We start from the raw sequence: 22740 nt of genomic DNA on the forward strand, positions 1-22740 counted from the left end.
CAGATAACTAATGGAGAAGCACTGAATCAAACTGCAGACATAATAAAGTTTATGGTACAACTTGCCAAAAAAGAGGGGATCAGTTGGTAAGATGCATCGTGAGGTATTAAGGAAAAGCAATTTGGTAAAGCTGTGAAGTGTGGAGGGTAAAAATCATAAGAGGTCAAGGCATGCCTACAGTCAGCAGGTTCAAGTCGAAGTAGTTTACAACAGCCATGCAGAGATGAAGAAGCTTGTACAAGGTAGACTATCATGGTGATCTGCATCAAACCACGCTTTCAACCGAAGAACACACCCAGGACATTTACTTTCTGAATAAATGGTTTTCATGCAGTAAGGTGACATAACATTGTGTTTCATAAAAATAAAGTAGCAGGCATTAACAACAAAGTCATGGTACCAGTTGATGCAATTTGATATTTAGGACAGTTGAAGACAAAGTCAGGAAAATAAATAAACATAAAAGTAAAAATGACACCGAGTCACGCTAAATATGGATTTTAAGAGTAAGTGTTCAATGAGTTTGAAAATGAAAACTTACAATCATTGTATGTCACCAGCTATGACTTAAAACATTGAGACAGACTTTTAATACGAAGAACATTCAAAGACTAAGGGTTGCTGAGATATACAAGTTGTAAACTGCTAGGAGAGACCAGAAAAAAACAAATGAAACAGACTGAATTGGAAGATGTAACTATGATTCCATCAGGCTATCTGACATTTGCAAAACATGAATAGACAGAGACTGGAAGTTTATTTGAGCAAAATACTTTATTGCAATCACTGCATTTTGTGAAAAAGCTGAACAGGGTTATCAAAATTATTACTATCTTTGAGGTCTGATTGTAACATAAATACTGTAGCAAATCCCTCTCAAATGACTGACTACTCAACAGGAAGGCAGTAAGCAATTACTATTATAACACAGAGTGACAGGATCAAGAACAGAACACAAAACATAGAACATACAAAACATATACAACTACACAGCAAGGAATAAGCATTACACAGAGATGTAAAAACTTATTAGAAAACACAGCACCCCTGGTGGCTGGTGTGGAAGCTGTTTTACAGCTTGTAATTGTGCACATGTGACATTACACCATTAAACACTTGAGAATCACTGGATGGCACAAACTTGACTGTTGACTCCAGCAATGGCATGCAACCATATGGCAGAGATTACATCAGCCACCGAAGTGGAAGCAGACCATCATAATGGAATCGGGAAGAAAAATGCGTGTCGTGGCCAGAACAGGATATGCGCACATGATGTTGGTCAATGGACTGGCTGTGATGTGCCAATTGCAGGGCACCCACATTCCCTGGACCTGACACCACTAGATTTTTTTAATGAGGATTTGCACCTCCTGTACCGGCTTCTCTACATGAACTTAAAAGCAAGAATTTACACTGCCACTGATCAAATTACAACTGTAATGCTACAGGAAGTTTGGGAAGAAACTGACTTCCAGTGAGTCAGGAAAACCAATAGTAACCAAACACAACACCTTTGGTTTTTTTATTTTTTATTTTTTACCAGCTCTATGTCTTCTATCACTAAATTTATATGAATTTTTAAAGTTGTAAAGTCCTTTTTGGAATACCCTGTACAGCCACTAACAAGCTAGCTGTAATAGGAAATTTTATAAATTTTAGTACATTTGTTGCATTTCATCTGAGTTACTTATGAATAATATAATAAATTTTGGTACATTTGTCATATTTCATCTGAGTTGCTTATGAGTAATATGATTTTACATATGTTTTACAGTTCTGTCTTCCATATAATATTGTTGTTTCTGTTGCTGTCTATTTGTAACTGATTATGTTTAACATTGATGTAGAGACAATAATCAGTTGTAGTACATTCTGACATTCATTTAGTAGTGGTTGGAAATAAATCTCATACTGTAGTTGATATTTAGTGACAGTTGTTTCACTGTTACTCTAATATACTTAAGTACTACAGAAACCCTGGTATAGGCATGTGTATTCAAATACCGAGATGTATAAACAGGCAGAATACGGTGTTGCAGTTGGCAATGCCTAAATAACACAACAAGTATCTGGCATTGTTAGATTGGTTAATGATGTTACAATTGCAGGTTATCAATATTTAAGTGAATCTGAATGTGGTGTTACATTCAACACGCAAGTGATGGGACATGGGATCTCCAAGGTAGCGATGAAGTAGGGGTTATCAATACAATCACTTCAAGGGTATACCATGAATATCAGGAATCTGGTAAAACATCAAATCCCTGACATCGCTGCGGTTGGAAAAAGGTCCTCCTAGATTGGGGTCAATGACGATGAAGAGAATTGTTCAACATGACAGAAGTGCAATCCTTCCACAAATTACTGCAGATTTCAATGCTGGGCCATCAACAAGTGTCAGCATGTGAACCATTCAACGAAACATCATTGATATGGGCTTTCATAGCTGAAGGCCTACTCATGTACTCTTGATGACTGCATGACACAAAGCTTTACGCCTTGCCTGGAGTTGTCAGTGTTGACATTGGACTGTTGATGACTGGAAACATTCTCTCCTAGTCAGACAAGTCTCATTTCAGATTGTATCAAGCGGATGGAGGTGTAGTATCGAGCGGATGGATGTGTACAGTTATAGAGACAACCTCATTAATCCATGGACCCTGCATGTCAGCAGGGGACTGTTCAAGCTGGTGGAAGTTCTGTAATGGTGTGGGGGGTATGCAGCTGGAGTGATATGGGACCCCTGATACGTATAAATATGACACTGAATGATGATATGTAAGAAAGCATCCTGTCTGATGACCTGTATCCATTCATGCCCATTGTGCATTCCAACAGACTTGGGCAACTCCAGCTGGACAATGCGACACCCCACATTCTCAGAATTGCTAAATACTGGCTCCAGGAACACACTTCCAAGTTTAAAACACTTCTACTGGCCACCAATCTCCCCAGAAATGAACATTATTGAGCATACCTGGGATACCTTGAAAGGTGCTGTTCAGAAGAGATCACCACCCCCTACTACTCTATGAATTTATGGACAGCCCTGCAGGTTTTTTGGTGTCAATTCCTGCCACCACTACTTTAGACATTAGTTGAGGCCATGCCATGTCATGTTTCGGCACTTCTGCATGCTCGCGGGGGCCCTACGTGATATTAGGCAGGTGTACCATTTTCTTTGGCTCTTCAGTGTAGTAACCACTTGTGTGTTATGTTCTGACTTTTCATTAATAATAGTCAGAAATAAACTTAATTTCCAGTTTACATTTTGTGACAGTAGTTATGTAAGATTATCTGCAGGATTGTGTGGTACTATGTTTTGAGCTATTGGTTAGAAATAGAAAAGCATTACTTGCAACAATTTCAATAAAGAATATATATACTGAGAAACAGTGGTCAGAGTACAAAGTCCCTTGAACAGGTTTCTACATGATGTTCTTGAATTTACACCCCACAAATGAGTCTTTTTGCACACTAAAAAATTTTGCTCAGTTTGATGAACTACCCCAGAATATGATGCCATATTACATAATAGAATGAAAGTAATGACATAATAGAATGAAAGTAAGCAAAGTACACAAGTTTTTTTTTATATTTATATCTCCTACATCTAACATCATTCTCACTGCAGTCACAATGGAGACTGGCTGGACATTCAGCCAGGTGAATGGATAGCAGTAACTGGGTAAGAGACAAGAAAAGTCAAGATGAAAGGTAGGCAGATAACATTAGAAAACATTCAGAAGCAGAATAGATTTATGTAGCTGTAGATCATGATGTATGGAAAATTCTAGATCAGAGGACATCGACTGAGTGTTGTTGTTGTTGTTGTTGGTGGTGGTGGTGGTGGTGGTGGTGGTAACGGCAGTGGTGGAAAATGCTCAATCACTATCATAATTCTGTTTATCTTACATGTAGAAAGAGTTTCAAGTTTTTTCTGTCAAGAAGTACAAAATATTTTCATCTCTCACAAGCCTTGTTCAAACTGAAAAAATTGTGGTAGAGATTTCCTGTTTCCTGCAAGTGCATCTTTTGATAATTAAACAAATTGCCTACAAAATAGGAACTTGGGAAGTGATTCCATCATTAACAATTATAAGTGATAGAATCGTAATGTAGAATTCTCACAATCTGAATAACTCAATACACTTTTCTTTGTCACTTGATTCAAGAATTGGTCATAATTGTACAATATCAGCTTAACTCTTCCTAAGACATTGTATGGTAATCAAGATTATCTTTATTGTTAATAACTGTACCACTGAAGGTCCATGACCCAAAAGTTACAGCTGGAATAACAAACAAATATTTTTAAGCTAGGCAGAAAACTTTTTGAAACTCTCTCCAGAAGCTAATGCGTATTTTCAGGAATTTTTGTCACAGAAAAAGCCAATATCCTCAAATTGTTGATAGCAATGATGAAATGTCAGATGGAAGTAGTAGCAGATGTCTGTTCACTATACACACTCTGACATTGGCATCAATAGTTTCGAACTGCTACGTGTTGTTTTGTATGCATTACAGTTTTTTCCATAATTTTCTTATAGCACCTATTTAAGAATGTAGTTAAAAATCTTGCTTTTTAGTTTTCATTCAGATTTTGTCTTCTCAGAGATAAGACCTATGTTCAGCAAATATCTGTGCTCTTTATATTCTCTTGTTTATGTCCACCAGCCATCTAGACATTATTCGTGCAACTAATCAGATTATAAGTACCCACTAGTTGTTACTTTATTGCATTTTAAACATATGCTAATATTTTTCAGTTTATTGTAAAAGTAGTTTCATGTTTGTGGGCTCATGATTAATTGGCACGATTGTAGTGAAGATGAAATAAATTATGAGGTGAGGTTCTCCCAAGGATGTGTATATTATGCAGTTGAGATGAGAGAATTATGGAACAGGGAAAAAATATTTATGCCATTCAGACAGGATTACAAATGGTGTATTTCAACTTATGTATGTATGTTGAAGGGGGGAGACAGAAAACTGGAAATGGGAAAAGGTAACACCTAAGAAGCAAAAGGAGAAAATCTCAGAAATCGCATTTAAAATTCCAGTTAGCAATCAGTCTGACTAGTTACCTGAAACAGAAGTGCCTCAACCATTTTTCGAGCAAGGTAGAGGGCAACAGGCAGGAACAACTTTAAGACTAGATTGGTAGAAATATCAAGTAGAAAGAAAAGTGTCCTGCTCATAGGTAGCAGATACAGGAGGGGTGTACGCCAAATGGCACAGGAAGAGTTAGGACTAGAATACTGTACCAGTTCAAAGCTTAGTCAGCTGACAGAGAGCACAGGGGTTCACACAGTAATTTTGATGCAGAAGATCAGGTACTTACAATGTAGGAGGAGCAACTTAGAGTACAGTATTGTAAGTAACCTGGAGGAAACAGCTTCATCAACAGCACATACTCATGTGGGGTTTGTGGAGGTTTTCCAGCACTATGGCCAGTCCTAAGTTAACAAAGCTGTCAACCATGTAAACAACAAGCTCTATGAATTGCTGTCTGTGTTGTATTTGTTCCTACTATGGGAATGGGGATAAACAAATCATGGCCTGCACTTAAATAGGAGGGGAAGGGTAGGACAGGTTCACGGAGTGTCTTGCAAAAAGGGTAAGAAAAGGTTGTAATCACATTACTTAAATAGGAGGGGAAAGGTAGGACAGGTTCACGGAGTGTCTTGCAAAAAGGGTAAGAAAAGGTTGGAATCACATTACAGGCAGACAGTCTTGAAAGAAATAAGAAGAGAACAGGACCATAATATATGTAACAGTTTACAATAAAGTAAAATCAGAAAAAAAATTAGAAAAAAATTAGAAGAAAGTAGAACTTTACAGACGTGAAGAAAAAGGCAGATGAGCTTTTTGTATGTCTAGAAGATGTCAAAATTTTTTCACCATTAGATGTTCTCTGCCTCTATGAACACCATGTAACTAAGTGATGGAGGAGTTAAATATCATCAATTAGAGACTAGTATCATTTTTGTCTAGAGTTAATGCAGAAAAAGGAGGAGTTGCACTATATGTAGAAGTTGCACACTAAGTAAAAATATTGAAACAAGCAGTTGCTATGTAGATTGTTACCTAGAAGCCTATAGTTTTGAGCTGTTACAACAGAATACTTCTCTAAATCTGTAACAGTTTACAGTTTCCATCTAGAAACTTTCAGCTATTTATGAGAAATCTATATACTTTATTGATCTACTTGTCAACAAGAGGGAATAGCTAATATTATGAAAAGGGCAGACTTCTACTCACCACACAGAGGAGAAGTCGAGTTGCAGACAGGCACAACCAAAATACTGCTACAGAGGTGAGCTTTTAGCCAACACACCTTCTTCTAACATAGAAAACACACACCTAGTCATGCAAGCACAACTCACACAAGATGTCCACTATCTCTGGCCAGTGAGGCAGACATTCTTATTCGAGACGATTGGCAGATCACAATCAAATACCTAACTGCTTCTCCATTACAATGCATGCCTCCATCCTTGCTAACTTCCCTGTTTTCCTTTCCCTGTTGCTTCATAACCTGGGTTGTGAGTAACTAAATCCACTTTCCCTTCTTCCCTTTCTTTCCCCTCTCTCCTCCCTGATGAAGGAACATTTATTCCGAAAGCTAGGAACTTAAATTTTCGGTTGTTTTTTGTGTTTCTATCGGCTGTACTGAGCTGAGGTAAGTACTGGCCAGCCCCTCTATCTCTTTGTTAGTAATTGTTTCACATCTTTATATGAGATTTTCCATTAATTAGTTTAATGTAGATGATGAGGAGGTTATTGATGCAGGAAGACATTGCCTCCAATGTTAACTGATAGAGTGGTGCCATGCAGGCATACAGGCTCTCCCAATAAAGTGGTGTGTGTTTATCACAGTGAATGGAGATTATGTTGAAAACACAGGGTTTTGCATCCAAAAGAATGGTGAACAATATGGTGTAATGGAATCCCAAATAAAATAAACTTGCTTAAAAAAAGTGTTGAAATACTTATTGAATGACCATTGCATTACTGTGCTTCTCAAACAGTTATGTTCAGCTATTTTTGCTCTTGGTACAATTGGTACTCTTGAAAACAAACACCACTCAATAATGCCTTAAGGAGTAATTTTCTGGACTAAGTCATCACTTAGAAAGAAAATATTGCTAGCACAAAGCTGAACAGTATGAACAATGTGCGGTGTTCACCTGCAGTTGTCATGTAGGTACCTCTAAAGAAGCTAGGGATTCAACATCATTGTGACAATACACAAATTTGTTAACAAAATCCATCATGAATAACCCATCACACTTTTATAAGAATAGATATATCTGTACCTACAACATTAGAGAAAAAATGACCTTTATTGCCCACTATTCTACAAGCAGCAACAAAAAATTTTCATAATTTACCCAATGATGTTAAACGTCTACGATGTAGGAAAAGAAAGATTGCCATTTACCATAAAACCATAAAGAAGACATGTCAAGCTGCAGGCAGGCACAATTAAAAGACACTTACATAAAGCTTTGGCCACAGCCTTCATCAGTAAAAGAGAGTCACACATTATTCAAACACACAAGCAAGCACACAACCACCAACTCCATCATCTAGGGCCAGAATACTGGAATTGGCAATCGTGTGTGCATGAGGTATGCTTGATTGTGTGTGTGTGAATGCTATGTGTCTCTCTTTTACTGATGAAGGCTGTGGCCAAAAGCTTCACATAAGTGTCTTTTAATTGTGCCTGTCTGCAACTTGATGTCTCTTCTTTATGGTAACAGGCAATCTGTCTTTTCTGCATTGTAGATATTCCTATCTGGAGTTTCCATTAAACATTAAATGTTTAACATTTAGTAAAGCAAGTTTTAAATATAACCTAAAATAATTTATCTGAGGTAACACTTCTACTCTGTAAACAATTGCATATTTAAAAAATTGTAACCTGTAGCAAAATATTTACCCAGTTGGCGAAGAAAGACTGAAATTTTGCAAAAAGATCTTATTCCAATAAAAAAACAACTATGTTATAAAGATTGCCTCCCCAACTGACATATATTTGTGACAAACTGTCCCTTATTTCATAATAATACAAAACAAGCTGTTCTTCTTTGAACTTTCCTGTAGTCCTCAGTCAATCCTATCTAGTATGGGTCCAATACTGCACTGCATCACTCTACAAAGGATGGACAAGTGTGGTAGACCTGTTGTATCTTCTAAGTGTTCTGCTCATAAAAAGCAGTATTTGGTTTGCCTCCTCTGTAAATTATCTATGTGACAGTTCAAATTTAAGTTTTACATTATTATAATTCCTAGGTATTTTGCTGAATTGATAGAATTTAATTTCGTGAGATTTATTGTGGAACCCCAATTTAACGGATTCCTTCTACTACTCATGTAGATGACCCAAACTTTTCATCATTTAGGATCAACTGCCGCTCCTCACACCATACAGATATCTTCTCTAAATCATTTTGCTACCAGTTTCGAGCTTCTAATGACTTTACCAGATGGTAAATGACAGCTGTGCTGGAATACACTTTCACAAGGACACCAGTTAGCACTAGGAAACATTGTATAGTAGGCACTGAACTAAGCAAGCCTATGACAAGAGAAGACCAAGACATGCTCCAAGACTACATGACAAAAAGGCCCCAGGGCACCGTGTTCACGGGTCACTGCCGCTGACCAAGCTGTCTCAATCTCAGTACCTCAGTATGTCACATCAGGACTCAGTTGTCATTGCACTCAATATATTGCACTGTGCTCTAGTCTTCCACAGTGATAGTCATTACCTCACACCTTATCTAGCTGTTAGGGAACATTAGTCATTGCATATAGTTGTGATATGAACATGTACAAGATTCAAATATTAGTGTATGTTATTTGATTGTTGTTAACTACAGACCTTCAAACTGGACACAATTAAAGTTAAGTACTCAATTGGTTCCTGTAACAAAGTGTACTTTAAGTGTACATTTTGTGCTGTAGTGAGAGGAAACTGGCCACCCACCTATCATATCACCCCCTCTCCTCGTCCTGCCAGGAAACACAATACATTGCAAGAGGGCACAGCCACAACAAGTGACAATGAGTCTGATCAACAAGTTTTGTTCGGTTTTCAGGTGTTCTTGCTTGCTACAGGGAAGCTGTTGTTATAGTGATACTATTTGCTCATTCGTTTTTGATGGTGCACGTATTACATAAGGGGAGCTCCAGAACTAATCTATTTCTCTTTTCAGAGGCTTTGCACATTGGTCTTCTATTTGTCTTTTCATTTTTTGCTGTAATTTGTTTGCATTAGAATTGCTGTCTTACCCCCTCCACCCACTGCCCCTCAGCTGCAGACTGCTCCTGCTCTGGAACTAAATCAGATTTTTCAGTTTCAGAACCAGCAAATCACTACATTGCTGTCTACTGCACAGCAACTGTTTGCTGCACAAGCAGTATTGGCTGCCCAACTGACCACTCAACCAACCCAACAAGTGTCACCAAACAACATACCACCATTTCGGCACTTCTATGAAGAAGAGAAGGAATGTCTCGAATATCTCACCTAGTTCCAGACCCACTGTCAAGTACATCGAATTCAAGGTACTGTGAAATCTCATTATTTCCTGTCTGTCGCAGGAACCCCTGTGTTTTGATTAATTCAAACACTCTTCCCTAGGTCATCTCCCAATGCACTCTCCTATGATGAAGTAGTAGGTGCATTAAGTTAGTATTACGAACAGCAGATTAAGGTCACAGCAGCCAGATTTCAGTTCTTTTGCCTTAAGAAAAAGCCAGAATAGGCATATTGTCAGTGGTATACTGACTTACAGGGTCTTACTAGAAAGTGTAAATTTAAGTGTAACTGTGGCAATGTTTATAGTGTCATGATGATCCACAATGTGATCACCTACAATGTCCCTGATAGCAGAATTAGAGAAGAGATTCTCAAGTACTCATGTACTTCACTCTATCAAGTGCTGCAAACATTAGAAAACTTCAGATCCTGTGGCATAGCCACTGATAAATTTGATCAGGTCCCAATTTGTTGGGTCAAGTTGCATCTTGCCTGCAACTGCCCCCTCAGCTGTCACAATTAGCATGCACAAAGATGTGCAGACAGCTTAATAAACAAGTAGCCAGGCCTGTAAATCTAGTGAAGTTTAACCCACAATGGTTTGCTCAGCATAAGCAGCAAGACTGCCTGTTGCATAATGCGACATGTTTACTCACATGAAATGATAGGCCATATCCAGGCAGCTTGATCGCAATGGCAAAAGAACGTAAATTCTGCCTGCTCTCAAGACACCAGGTCTCATGCACATTCTATGAATGCAGTATTTTCAAAATCGACTACAGGTTCTAAATGGGTTGTGACCTCATCTCACCTTAGTGCAGTATGTCACCACCAACAAACTATTTGTAACACTAAAAATTGCTGGACATCATGTTGACTTTCAATTGGACACAGGTGCTTTTGTAACTTTGCTTAATTATTCCATGTATGAACAGTTAGGCTCACCATCCACTTCACTACATACAATGGACAGGAAATCTCTGTACTTGGACAGTTTACTTTACATACCACTTACAAATCTCACACTAGGTCAGTGTAATCTACTGTATTGCAACCAAGAGACAGTGCAAATATTTTTGGCTTAGGTTTGTTTGACATGTTTGGCCTTAGCATCCATGACAATGTACTTCAAAACTACAGTCAATTCACTGATATTCTCAGCTTAGGCTAAGGCTCAATCCTCAAGGCAACAACTGCACATAGACTTGGCAGTATCATTCTGCACTCGTTGGCTCATAGTGTAGAATCCTTTAGCAAGTTCCCATTTGGGGTGCCTATGAATGCTACCATGTCACATAGCACCATTCAAGTGCTGTTCTCAATTTTTTGCATTGAGGGATTACCTGAAGTCATTGTTATAGGCAACAGACCTCAGTTCACATCACATGACTTTGAACAGCTTTGAGAATGAAATGGCATTTGTCATTTAACAAGCATTCTGTATTACCCTTAGTCCAATAGAGAAGCAGAACACTTTGTATGCACTTTTAAACAACAGATGGCCAAGCATCATGCTTCCCACACATGGGAACAGGAAGTGCAACTCTCTCTTGCCTCCTAATGCTCCCATCCATACAACAGACCATCACCGGCAGACCTTCTGCCTGGCAACCACCATGGGAAACTCCTTCACTTATTCCAGTCACTGCAGTGTCTAGCACCACTGATGGTATGCAAATATCACTTTGCCACTTTGTACCACCTGACCTTGTTCTTTACATGGTTTTTGATTGATCTCAGCAATGGGAGCAAGGCCAGATCCAGAAACTCAATGGCAAATACATGTATCTAATCGCAGGTCCCGATGGTTTGCAACACTGTCTCTAGAATCAAATTCACTTTGTCATTTGCCCCCGGATTCTGCTGCCTTTCTTCTCCCAGATTACCAGTCTCATGGGCCCATGTGGCCTTCACATCTGCCTGCTAGTGCTGCCACGGCACCCCAGGATGATCCAATGGAGAGAGCGCCCTCGTCTCCGCTGTCGCTGCTTTCCAACTCAATGGACATGAACCCTCCATTGTCGTCGCTGTTCCCCAGGAGCTGCCTTCAGGACTGGAAGTGTATCCTGAGCAGTGTTTTCAGGAGGATGTTCCTCTGCTCTCACAAGCCAGATATCAGGGTATGGTTCTCCACAGTTACGGCTCCCAGCTCATCTCTATGTCCAGGTTTCTGCTTCTCCCATCACTACCATTTGCACCTCTAGTACACTACAAGAGTGTGGCATTTTGGGGGAGAGGAATGTGCTGGTGTATGCCTTTGCCAGCACACCAGTCAGAAATAGGAAACATACTGTAGTAGGTGCTGAACTAAGTGCGTATGTGACAAGATAAAACCAAGACAAACCCCCAGGCTATGTGCCGATAATGCCCCCTGGGCAACGTGCATATAGGCCGCTGCCACCGACTGAACTGTCTCAATCTCAGTACCTCAGTAGATCACATTGGGATTCAGTTCACGTTGCACCTCAATGCGTCGCACTGTGCTCTAATCTTCTGCAGTGACACTCATTGTCTTGCACCTTAGTGTGAGGGAACGTTAATCACTGTACATGGTTGTGATATGGACATGTTCAAGATTTAAGAATTAGTAAATATTATCTGATTGTTGTTAACGACAGAACTTCAGACTGGACAGCACTGAAGTTAAGTACTCAATTGGTTCCTGTAATAAAGTTTATTTTCACAACGTGCACATTTTGTGTTGAAGTGAGAGGAAGCTGGCCATCCACCTATCATACCACCGTCTCCTCTTCCAGCCAGGAGCCACAAAACATTACAAGAGGGCACAGCCACAACAACAGAATCAATTGCAAAACTCTATGATGGCTGCTCAGATTGTATCCTAATTCACTTAGATAGATTACAAACAATAGAGGGGCTATAACACTCCCTTCCGGAATGCCAGATATCACTTCTGTTTGACCTGATGATTCCCCATCAACTACTACAAAGTGTAACCTTTCTGACAGGAAATCATGATCCCAGTTACACAGATCAGAAGATACTCCATAGGCACACAATCTAATTACAAGTTGCTTGTGAGGAATGGTATGAAAAGCCCTTTGGGTAGCCAGAAATCTGGAACCACACGGAGATCCTCTGTTGATAGTATTTTTTACTTTGTGTGAATAAAGAGCTAAGGGTATTTCACAAAAACAATATTTTTTGAATCCATGGTGACTATGTGTCAATAGATTATTTTCCTTGAGGTTATTCATAATATTCAAACGCAGTGTATGTTTCAAAATTTTACTGCCAATCGACATCAGTGTTATGAGTCTGTAATTCATCATATTACTCCTAATTCCTTCCCTGAATACTGGTGTGACCTGCACAATGTTACAGTGTTTAGTTGAGGATCTATCATCAAACCAGAGATTGTAACATTACTGTTAAGAACAGATCTATTATATCAGGAGACTCTGAAAGGAATCTAATTAGTAGTAATTTAAGTTGCTTTGCTATGAAATAGGACTACCTCTCTGTTCCTATTTTAAATTCCTTCCTCATGTCAACTTATTCTGAAGAGGTCATTTTAGCTCAAGTTTTTTTAACTTTAAGGACTTTATTTTGTTATGTCTCTCCCCAAATCCAACAGTAAACTGTCCTTTGAAAAATTAGTACAAATGACTTTACTATCTCAGATTAATATTCACATTAATATGCTACCTGATTTATATTAGCAACAAAGGGGACTGGGCCATTTGTTAATAATTGAACTTTGAAGTTTTGTGATATGAAATGTGCAGCCACACTGCACCACATATTCTTGAAAATTTATTTCTCCCCTATTTCTGAAAAGTTATCATGTTTATTAATATGATTATGTAAAACGATAGCTCTACTTGAGAGCAAACCAAAAATGCTGTGAACTATATCTTATTGAAAGTGATTTGTTTATAATTAGCTAAAATGTGATTTAAATTGTTGTACTGTGAAATTCATTGAAATTGTATATGAAATTAAGTAAACTTTTGCAAACTGTATATCAGAACATGTAGGGCAATATGTGGCCCATTTTTTTTAATGTAACTAACTACAAAAATCTCATGACATTGAACTTTTATTTTGTAAATATTACATTTAAGAATGTATTCAACTCTTTAGTTTTATATAAAAAGAGAGGGAGAAAGAGAGTTAGTCTGTCAGTCAGTCATCGAGTCTGCATTATTATCTTTCAGAAATTGTTTGTGTGAGTCTCTTTCAGAGGCTGTCAGCTGAGAAATGTATATTCCAACAATGTACATGCTAATCGGTCACAATATAAGACAAGAAAAGTGATATAATCTGTGTTTTATTTAAAAATTAGTACATCAGCATCGCCAAACACTCAGACTTTCTGAAGCAATAACCCCTGAGGATATCAAAGTTGAGTTCCTCATCATATTATTATCTGAATTTTCATTAACAGTGGTTGAAATTTTCAAGTTTTAACTCGTCTTCATACTTGTGAATGGTGGAGGCCCAAACTATTCAGTTGCTCTGAAGTTATGATTGAGAATTCACTACTACCACTGTCCAATTACAGGTAGAACTACAGAAATTGTATATTTTATTTTCACTCAGCGCCAGTGGTAATTAAAATGCTTCCCTCCTCTCACACATTTAAGGATGTCATTTTAGCTACTCTGAGAATATCTAGTTCCAAATTACTCACATTGGTAGATGCTTTTGATTTGAATTGTGGAATATTTACTTTGTTTTCTTTGGTGAAGGAATTTCAGAAAACCTTTTTAGCAATTCTGTTATAGTGGCACTAATTGGCTATCACAAAGCTAAGGTGTTGGTTGTGTCTTGCCGCCGATGTACTTCACATACAATCAGAATCTCTTTGGATTTTCTATGAGATTTTTAAACTGAGTGACGATGAGGAAACTATTAAAAACATCTTGCATTGAAAATCATGCTACATTTCATGCTTTGCAAAACATTGCTAACTTTGCTAACTTTGGGGGCTCTGTGGTCTTTAAATTTGACATGCTTTTCTCATTACTTCTGCAACAGTGTTTTACCTGCTTGGGTCAGCTCTTTCCCTTATTCATTTATTTGATATAAATCTTTCCATTACTGTTGACACCATTTCTCTGAATTCAAGCCACATCTGACCTATGCTTGCACAGTTAGTTTGCAAGGAGTGGAAGCAGTTTCATACAAGGTGTCATGTGGATTTTTATCTGCTTTTGAAATATATACACTTTTTGTTTATTTTCTGTGGTTTAAGATGTTACAGTATTCAGTCTTGCTTCAATGACATTGTGCTCACTAATTACTGTATCCATCATGAAGCCCCCAATTTGCTTGGGACTATTTGTTGCTGAGAGGTCAATTAGATTTTCACAGCTAGTGGACTCCTGAACTAATTGATCCAAATATTTTTTGGAGAAAGCATTTCATATGCTTTCGAATGACTTTTTATGCTAGCACAGACTTTGAAAGTCTATTTTTGCCAACACATCAAGGGTAGATAGAAGGCACCATCAAGTATAACTGTATGAGTGGGATGCCTATTTGAAATGAGACTCAAATCTTCTTTGAATTGTTTGGCAACTGATTCGGGAAGTTAGTAAAAGGAAACAATTATTAATTTTGGTTTTTCAGTACAGCTTCCATCGTTAATTACTCAATAGAAATATCACTCTCAGTTTTTATACAAGATAGACTACTTAAAACAGCAACAAATTTGTCATCACCAACTGTATTTAATCTATCCTTCCTGAACATCATAAGGTTTGTAGCAAAAATTTCAGTTGGACTTATCTCTGGCTTTAGCCAGCTTTCAGTACTTACAAAAATCTGAGCTTCAGGACTTTCTCATAGTGCCCGGAGCTCTAGTTCTTTCCCATCATAGCTACAACAGATAACTAGTATATTACAAATGATTCCTACATCAGTACTCATCCTGTGTTTGGCCTGAACCCTTCTGAGATTGAAACTGTCTTTGTTATTTCACAAGAGCCTCTGACACAAAAAACTGCTGAGTCCACTCCATGCAGCCTCTGCTTCATATTTAGTCATCTACTGTGTGTGGAGGGCCTCTGACCCACTATGCAGTGCAGAGGACCCCTGACCTATTAAGCAAGACCCGATACGGCATCACTCCATGGCACAGGTCAAGGAATCTACAGCCTATGTGGTTGCAGAACCATCTGCACCTCTGATTCAGACCCTCCATTCGGCTCTGTATCACAAGTTCACAATCAGTGCTGTCAATGAAGCTACGGATGGTGAGCTCTGCCTTCATCTCATAAGCAAGAATGTATTTTGAATGTATTTCTTCATGGATCCAAAATATTGGAAAATGCATGGGGTGATAGTGGGACTGTATACAGGATGTGTAAGGCCTTCTCAGCAAGACTTTTTCAGTGTCCATGGGTTGTTCATTGACTTGGGGGAGGGGATCAAACAGCCCCATTGGATTAGGGAAGGAGGGGGAAGGAAGTCTGCCATGCCCTTACAAAGGAACCATCCCAGTAATTACCTGAAGTGATTTAGGGAAATCACAGAAAACCTAAATCAGGATGGCTAGTTGTGGGTTTGAACAATCACAGTGTACATGGGAAAATCTTGGAAATAAATGAGCAGAGGAAACATGGTACAAGTTTCCTGTACTCTATCTTTTAGAAAAACTCAGAGTAAAGAGTGATTTTTCCTTTCTTTCAGTATCTGTACCTAATTGTTTTTCTAACATGCTGCATACATTTATTAGGGTGAAGGAATACAGAAAATGCAAGAAGCACCAGATTTAGTTGTATTTTTAAATTCTGAGTTTTTCACTCTGGTTTAGTTATCCCTGTCTTGTTGAATAGTAAGTACACACTTATCTTTTGTTGTAAATATTATGATAATTTATTTTTAATTTCGTTTTGAATATTCATAGAAGTTACAAATATGTACTTACACAAAGAGACTGTCTCAAGTAGAAGTACTCAATGGAAGGTAATAACCAGAATATGAACCTGAGATACAAGTGGCAGAAACAGAGCAACAAGACATGTAACTATTTAACTAGCCAAAACGCTATGACCACTGCCCACCATGAAGTTGGATGGTGCCTGGTGGCATTGTGGGCACATGATGCAATAACAAAAGTATTCAAGCAGAGCAGACACAGATGTGGGATCACCATAGTGAAGACACGGGCTGCAAAGGGAGAAATCCATTGACATAAGTGACTTTGGCAAAGGACAGATTCTTATTACACGGAGCCTGTGAGCGAGTATCTTGAAAATGGTGAAGCTGGTCAAACATTCACATGTTACTGTTATGAGCATCTATGGAAAAATGTAGCGCAGTGAAACTACCACAAGGCACTAAACAGTTGAATGTCCACAACTCTTCACAGAATGTGGGGTTCAGAGGCTTGTCTGCTTTGTAAAGTAGGATAGATGGTGCTATGGCGTATCTTCCAAAAGAGAACAATGTTGATTCACACACAATTGTTTTGGAGTGCACTGTTCATCATACACTGTTGAACACTGAGCTCTGCAGCAGGCCACTTCTACATGTTCACTTGTTGACCTAACAACATCACCAACCGCAGTGAGCATGGGGCCATTGGGATTCAACTGTTAATAAATGGAAATGTTTTGGTACTTCATGTGAATCACACTAGGTCTTGTGATCTTCGCAAAGGCCATCATCAAGGTCAGCATCAGATCAGTGTATGCAGTTTGCAACAGATACAGGCTGGCGAGACCACTCTTATGCTATGGGAGATATTCTTCTGTGCTTGCATGGGAGGAGACATTCTCCTGTGCTTACATGGGAGCTGTGGTAATAATTGAAGACATGCTGACAGCTTGGAATCACCTGCATCCCTTCATGTTTGCTGTCTTCCTTGACAGGGATGTTATCTTTCAGCAGTATAACTGTCAATATCTCAGAGCCAGAACTCTACTACAGTGATTTGTGGAGCATGGCAATGAACTCACTTTGATGTCTCAGCAACCAAATTTGCTTGATGTACATCCAATGGAACCCACATGGGTAACTATTGGGCACCATCACTGCATTCACAAAACAATGGCCCATTATTTGCATGAATTACATGACCTGTGTATAGACATCTAAGAAAAAAATTGTCGGATTCCTGATATGCAGAATCAGTGATGTATTTCAATCCAAAGATGGACAAACAAGCTTCACACAGGCGATCATAATGATTTGGCTAATCAGTGTATATGATTAAGGTGAAATTTTATTGAATATTCTAATTATGCAGTAATGAGCATAAATGAAATAACATACTAGTGAGACGGGGGAGAACAGGGTGGAGGAGCAGAAAGCAAGCAAAGTTATCATTCTGAAGCTGTATTACAGCAAACCTTCACATTAGTGACACAGATGTTGCATATAAGAAATGTTATTTGTTTCACAATTAATGGAGCAGAAAGGTCTAAATTTGACACTATTGTTCCTATAATTAATAGATATATGAAAGGAAAACAAAACCATAAGAAGCATCTATTTAAATATAATTACTATAAAATTAATTATTGCAGTCTTGCTGTTGAAACATACATAACACAGTATAAGAAATAAGTAATACTGAAAGTTTTATGTTAACAAACCTGATGGACTTTGAAAAAGGCTCTGACTCACAAATAATGAAGTAATATACTTCTAACAGGATGTCCTTTTTCATAATGAAACTTCTAGTATATGCATGAGCAGAATATATATAGTAACCCTCATTAATAATTTTATTTAACTCATAAAAGCTCTGAACAATACTGACCTGTTGGGCTGTCAACATCAGTGACCTTCTTGCCATCGGCATAGACTGCATAGCCTGTGACCGGAGCTGTTGTGTTGATCGTAACAGGGAGCCAGGTGACTAGCAGGGTTCCATCCTGAGGGCCTGGCTCCACTTGGATGTCAACCGGAGGGTCGGGCAGACCTGAGGAGAGCAAGGATCCGCGCTCTGCTGGCTCACCAATGACAAACACTTCAGTGTAGCACGGTTCCCACAGAAATGTATGGGTGAATTGTTAGCCACTGCCTAGCACGCTTATCACCCACTCACGAAACAAGTTCTGTAATCTTGTAAATATTGTGCCAGTGAGTAAAATCATCTAGCATGCAGTGTGTCTAACTGTCATCACACACAAAGGTGCAGTTTGTGTTTGAATCTACAGGTGCAGAACTCCAAATGATTTTAGCTTAAATAATAGTGTATTGCAAGTTCAAGTTATGCTTATGCAACTGTGTTATACAGGTCAAAAAAGTTTAATTGCCTTTTAATTTGTAGTTTGAATTCACTATTTTCAATAAAAATGAATTCACAGAATTCCAGTTTAAAGGGCTGTCATGTGATGTCTGAAGATGAATGAGAGAAAAAAATCTTCATTCTCTTTTTTCACATCTCAATGGTCAGAGGAACATGAGTAATTACTCAGTTCATCATGCAAGTGATAGAATACATCATTTTTACTTTCCTCCAAAGTTTCTGTTCAAGCAGTTATGTTACTGAACCCACTCTTTCGAAATTAGTGTGTTAGGAACATACATTATTAACTAAAACCCTTATTTATGTGTCAAACAATGGAAAATCAGGATGCAGTTACAACCACATGGCAATTCACCAAATATGTAGAGGAGGCATTTAGCTACAGTCAGGAACAATGAAAAGAATGCTGGAAATACTCAGCTTCTGGACTACATCCTTCATTGGATATACCAAAATCACGCACACTCACACAAGCACAGCTCAAATGCACAAGGCTACTGTTGCCCCTGTTGCTGAGGTCTGATTACCTGATTTGGCCTTAGTGCCTGGAGACAGTGGCTGTGTAGTGTGAGTTCTGCTCGTGTGAACGAATGTGAATTTTCTATGTCTGATGAAGGACTTAGACCAAAAGTTGAATATTTCTAAGATTCTTTCCCATATTGAATGTCAGCACCTCAATACCCCTCTATGTGATGAACTGCAACCTATCTTTCCCATACAGTTGTTAATTAGCTGTCAAGCATTCTGAGTAAGCTTTATGTATTTTGAAGAAACCAGCTGAGCATCAATAAAAGAAGTGAATTGTTCTGCACTGGCAGAAATATTTACAACTGCAAAATATTTCTTTATTCAAACCATTGTTACGACATGATTTTATTTGGTAATTAATGATATATCTTTTAATGTTTTGTCAGGATGTTCTAGGAAGTTCTTGTCACCACAAGAAGTTTACAAACTGCAGCAAAAAATTATTTTAAAATGATTTTCTTTCATTTTTTAAAAAGTTATATTTATAGCATAGAATTAATAACTGCCAATAAAAACTTTCAATCACTTCCATTACAGTAATTAAATTTCATTCTTACAGAACTTTTTACAAGTTGATTATTGTGCAGTATTAAACAACAACCAAGCATTTCACGTGGGATTATTAAAGAGACCTCTACACAGTGTAATACAAGACCACGTGTGTCTTACAGAAGAATAGATCAACAATGTGCATTTTCTAAAAGGTGTAAGTGCACTTGAACAGCTTCTGACATCTCATTCTCATTCAAGGTGAATCAAACAATCAACCAGCACTCATTTATAAACTTGGAAATAACACTGGTGTATAACTTTTTTATCATATGTAAAACATGATACTGATGAATACCAGTGCTGCAATAGAAATAATAAAAGAACATATACAAAGGAAACATGCACTTTCAATAAATATGAGATGAAGAAAAAAATTAAAAACCTACTCTTCTAAAACACATGGGCATTCTGGCTCAATCAGAACTTGTTTTTAGGGGCAATTTGAATGGAACATTTTATTTTTAAAATATCAATACTGGGCACTGACTGACAACCACCACTGCTACAACTTATCTACTAAGAAATGAAATAATTGTATTAATGTCTCAGAAAGAAATTACAGTCAAGCATGTCATGTGGGATGTTGCCATATTAAATTCATTTGACAATATATGCTTGTCGTTATCTGTGACACGTTAAAACGGTGTGCTGGGACAGGAATACGCTCTAGACACCTGCCTTTCATGAACACTGCTATACAAAATGGGCCATTGATACACACCTTTTGAGCACATTCAAAGCTTCAGTTCATCATTGAGTCTTTGAATGTTTCAAGTTGGTTCCTAAGATGCACTCAAGTGTTTCAGTTGGAAATGCAATGACCACAAAATGGGTGGGTACAGGTGTGAGCCCTGATACAGTACATTGTTTTAACCTGTCGCTTTGTATTAGATAACAATCAAACAAGAGGATCATCATCAAAGAAATATTTCATCACAGTGAATTTTGTGTTTTTACCTACAGAAAGAACACAGTTATAAAGGAGAGTGGTACACTGCATTTCAAGAGATACCAATGTATAAGAGGAAAATTACTTATTTAATATGAAAGAGGCAAGAAAAATAAGCCAAAAGCAGTATGGAAAGTGAATTGCATTCGCAATCATATGAACTGTCACATATATTTAGTTAGTGGCTGTCATCATACATGTATATCATGTGCTCTATGGCACTAACCTTCTCCTCCATCACCACCACATTTAGAAATAAAAGATCAGATGTAAAGTTTCACTGCATTTCTGTTAATCTCCTTTCATGATCATTTTACACATGCTACAGATTCCATATGTTGTAATAGAATGTTTATTCAGCCCACCACACAATTGTATTTCATGCTGTAATTGGTTTTGTAAACATTGGAAGTCCCGAGTATTAGGATAGATTATTACCCACTGTAAAGATGACATGTCAAGGTGCAGACAGGTACAATGATAAAATTGTTCCACATTTGGCTTTCAGCTAAAGCCTTCTTCAGAAAGGCAAAAACACTCACATTCACACTAGTAAGCATACCTCACACACACATGACTACTCTCTCTTGCAACTTGGACCCCAATGCAACTGTCACAATCAATAAGCATAGCTATATACAGTGAGGCAGAGACGGGGGTGGAACATCAGAGTGCAGGTGAGGTGAGAGAAGAATGCTGTCTGGTAGTGAGTGCAGGGACTAGATGGTGGCATGAACAGAATGCCAGGCACAGTGTTGGGAGGTTATGGGGGATGGGGTGGAGGGGGGATGGGGAGGGGGGGGCGAGTGGAAAAAGAGAGTGGAAGGGAGGGCAAAAGAAGGGTGGATGCATTGGCAGAGACTAGCACATGATGAGGATGGTGGGACATGTGAAAAGGTGAAGGTGATATGACAGAGGGAACAGAAACTCTTGAGCAGAGGGTATTGGGGACAGTAGGTTACTGTAGGTTGGGTGGAATAATTTTGAGAGTGGAGAATGTGTTGTAAGGATAACGTCCATCTGCCCAGTTCTGAAAAGCTGGTGGTGCAGAGGAGGATCCACATGGCCTGGGTTGTGAAGCAGTCATGGAAATCGAGTATGTTAAGTTCAGCTGTATGTTGTGCCACAGGGGTGATCTACTTAGCTCTTGGCTGCAGTTTGGTTGTGGCCATTCACCCTGGTTGACAGTTCGTAGGTAGTCACACCAAGATAAAAAGCAGTGCAATGATTGCAGCAAACTCGGTACATGACTGGGGTAGAATAAGCCCATAACAAGACAGAGTGTGTGGACTGGATAGTTCTTGCACCTAGGTCTTCAACAGGGAAATGATTTCAACAGCAAGAGATTGAAATTTGGAATGGTATAGAGATGGAATAGGATGTTGTAGAGTTTGGGTAGGTGACAGAACACCATTTTAGGAGGAGTGGGAAGGATCTAGCTGAGGATGTTCCTCATTTCAGTGTGCAATGATAGAGAATCAAAGCCCTAACAAAGGATGTGAGTCAGTTGTTCCAGTCTGGCGTGGTAATGCGTGAGGTAGAAGCACTCATTTGTAAATGGCTCTTGGAGATGGTGGAAGGATTGGGGTTGTGTGGGGAAATGGCAAAAGAAGTCTGTTTGTAGCCTAGGCTTCGGGTAGTACATGTCTGTGAAGGCTTTCAACAAACCGGGTAAGGGTGTTCGTGTCACTGTGTCACTGCAGATATGCCATACCTGGGTTGCCAGGCTATATGAGAGGCAATTTTGTGTGTGGAAGGGATGACACCAGTTGGTGTTGCTGCTGTTGCTGGTTAGTGGGTTTAATGTGGACAGAGGTGTGCATTAGAACAATCAGAGAAGAGGAGGTGAAAGTTCAGAAAAGAATCTGGGCTGAGCAAGACCAGGTCCTCCTCTCTCCTCCTGCTCTCCCTCCCTTTTCCCTGCTC

General features: G+C 38.6%; 1 protein-coding gene across 9 annotated transcripts in view; it reads right to left on the bottom strand.

Moving 5' to 3' along the window:
- Nucleotides 1-22740, bottom strand: part of LOC126284265 (RIMS-binding protein 2-like) — a 1431128-nt gene that overhangs the window by 466266 nt on the left and 942122 nt on the right. For all 9 annotated transcript variants that reach the window (XM_049983077.1, XM_049983076.1, XM_049983073.1 and 6 more), the window contains exon 17: nucleotides 18294-18455. In XM_049983077.1, the coding sequence (XP_049839034.1) occupies nucleotides 18294-18455 (162 nt within the window). The remainder of the gene's footprint in view (nucleotides 1-18293; nucleotides 18456-22740) is intronic.

This window comes from Schistocerca gregaria, chromosome 8 (genome assembly GCF_023897955.1).
Source record: "Schistocerca gregaria isolate iqSchGreg1 chromosome 8, iqSchGreg1.2, whole genome shotgun sequence".
NCBI classification, from domain to species: Eukaryota; Metazoa; Arthropoda; class Insecta; order Orthoptera; family Acrididae; genus Schistocerca; species Schistocerca gregaria.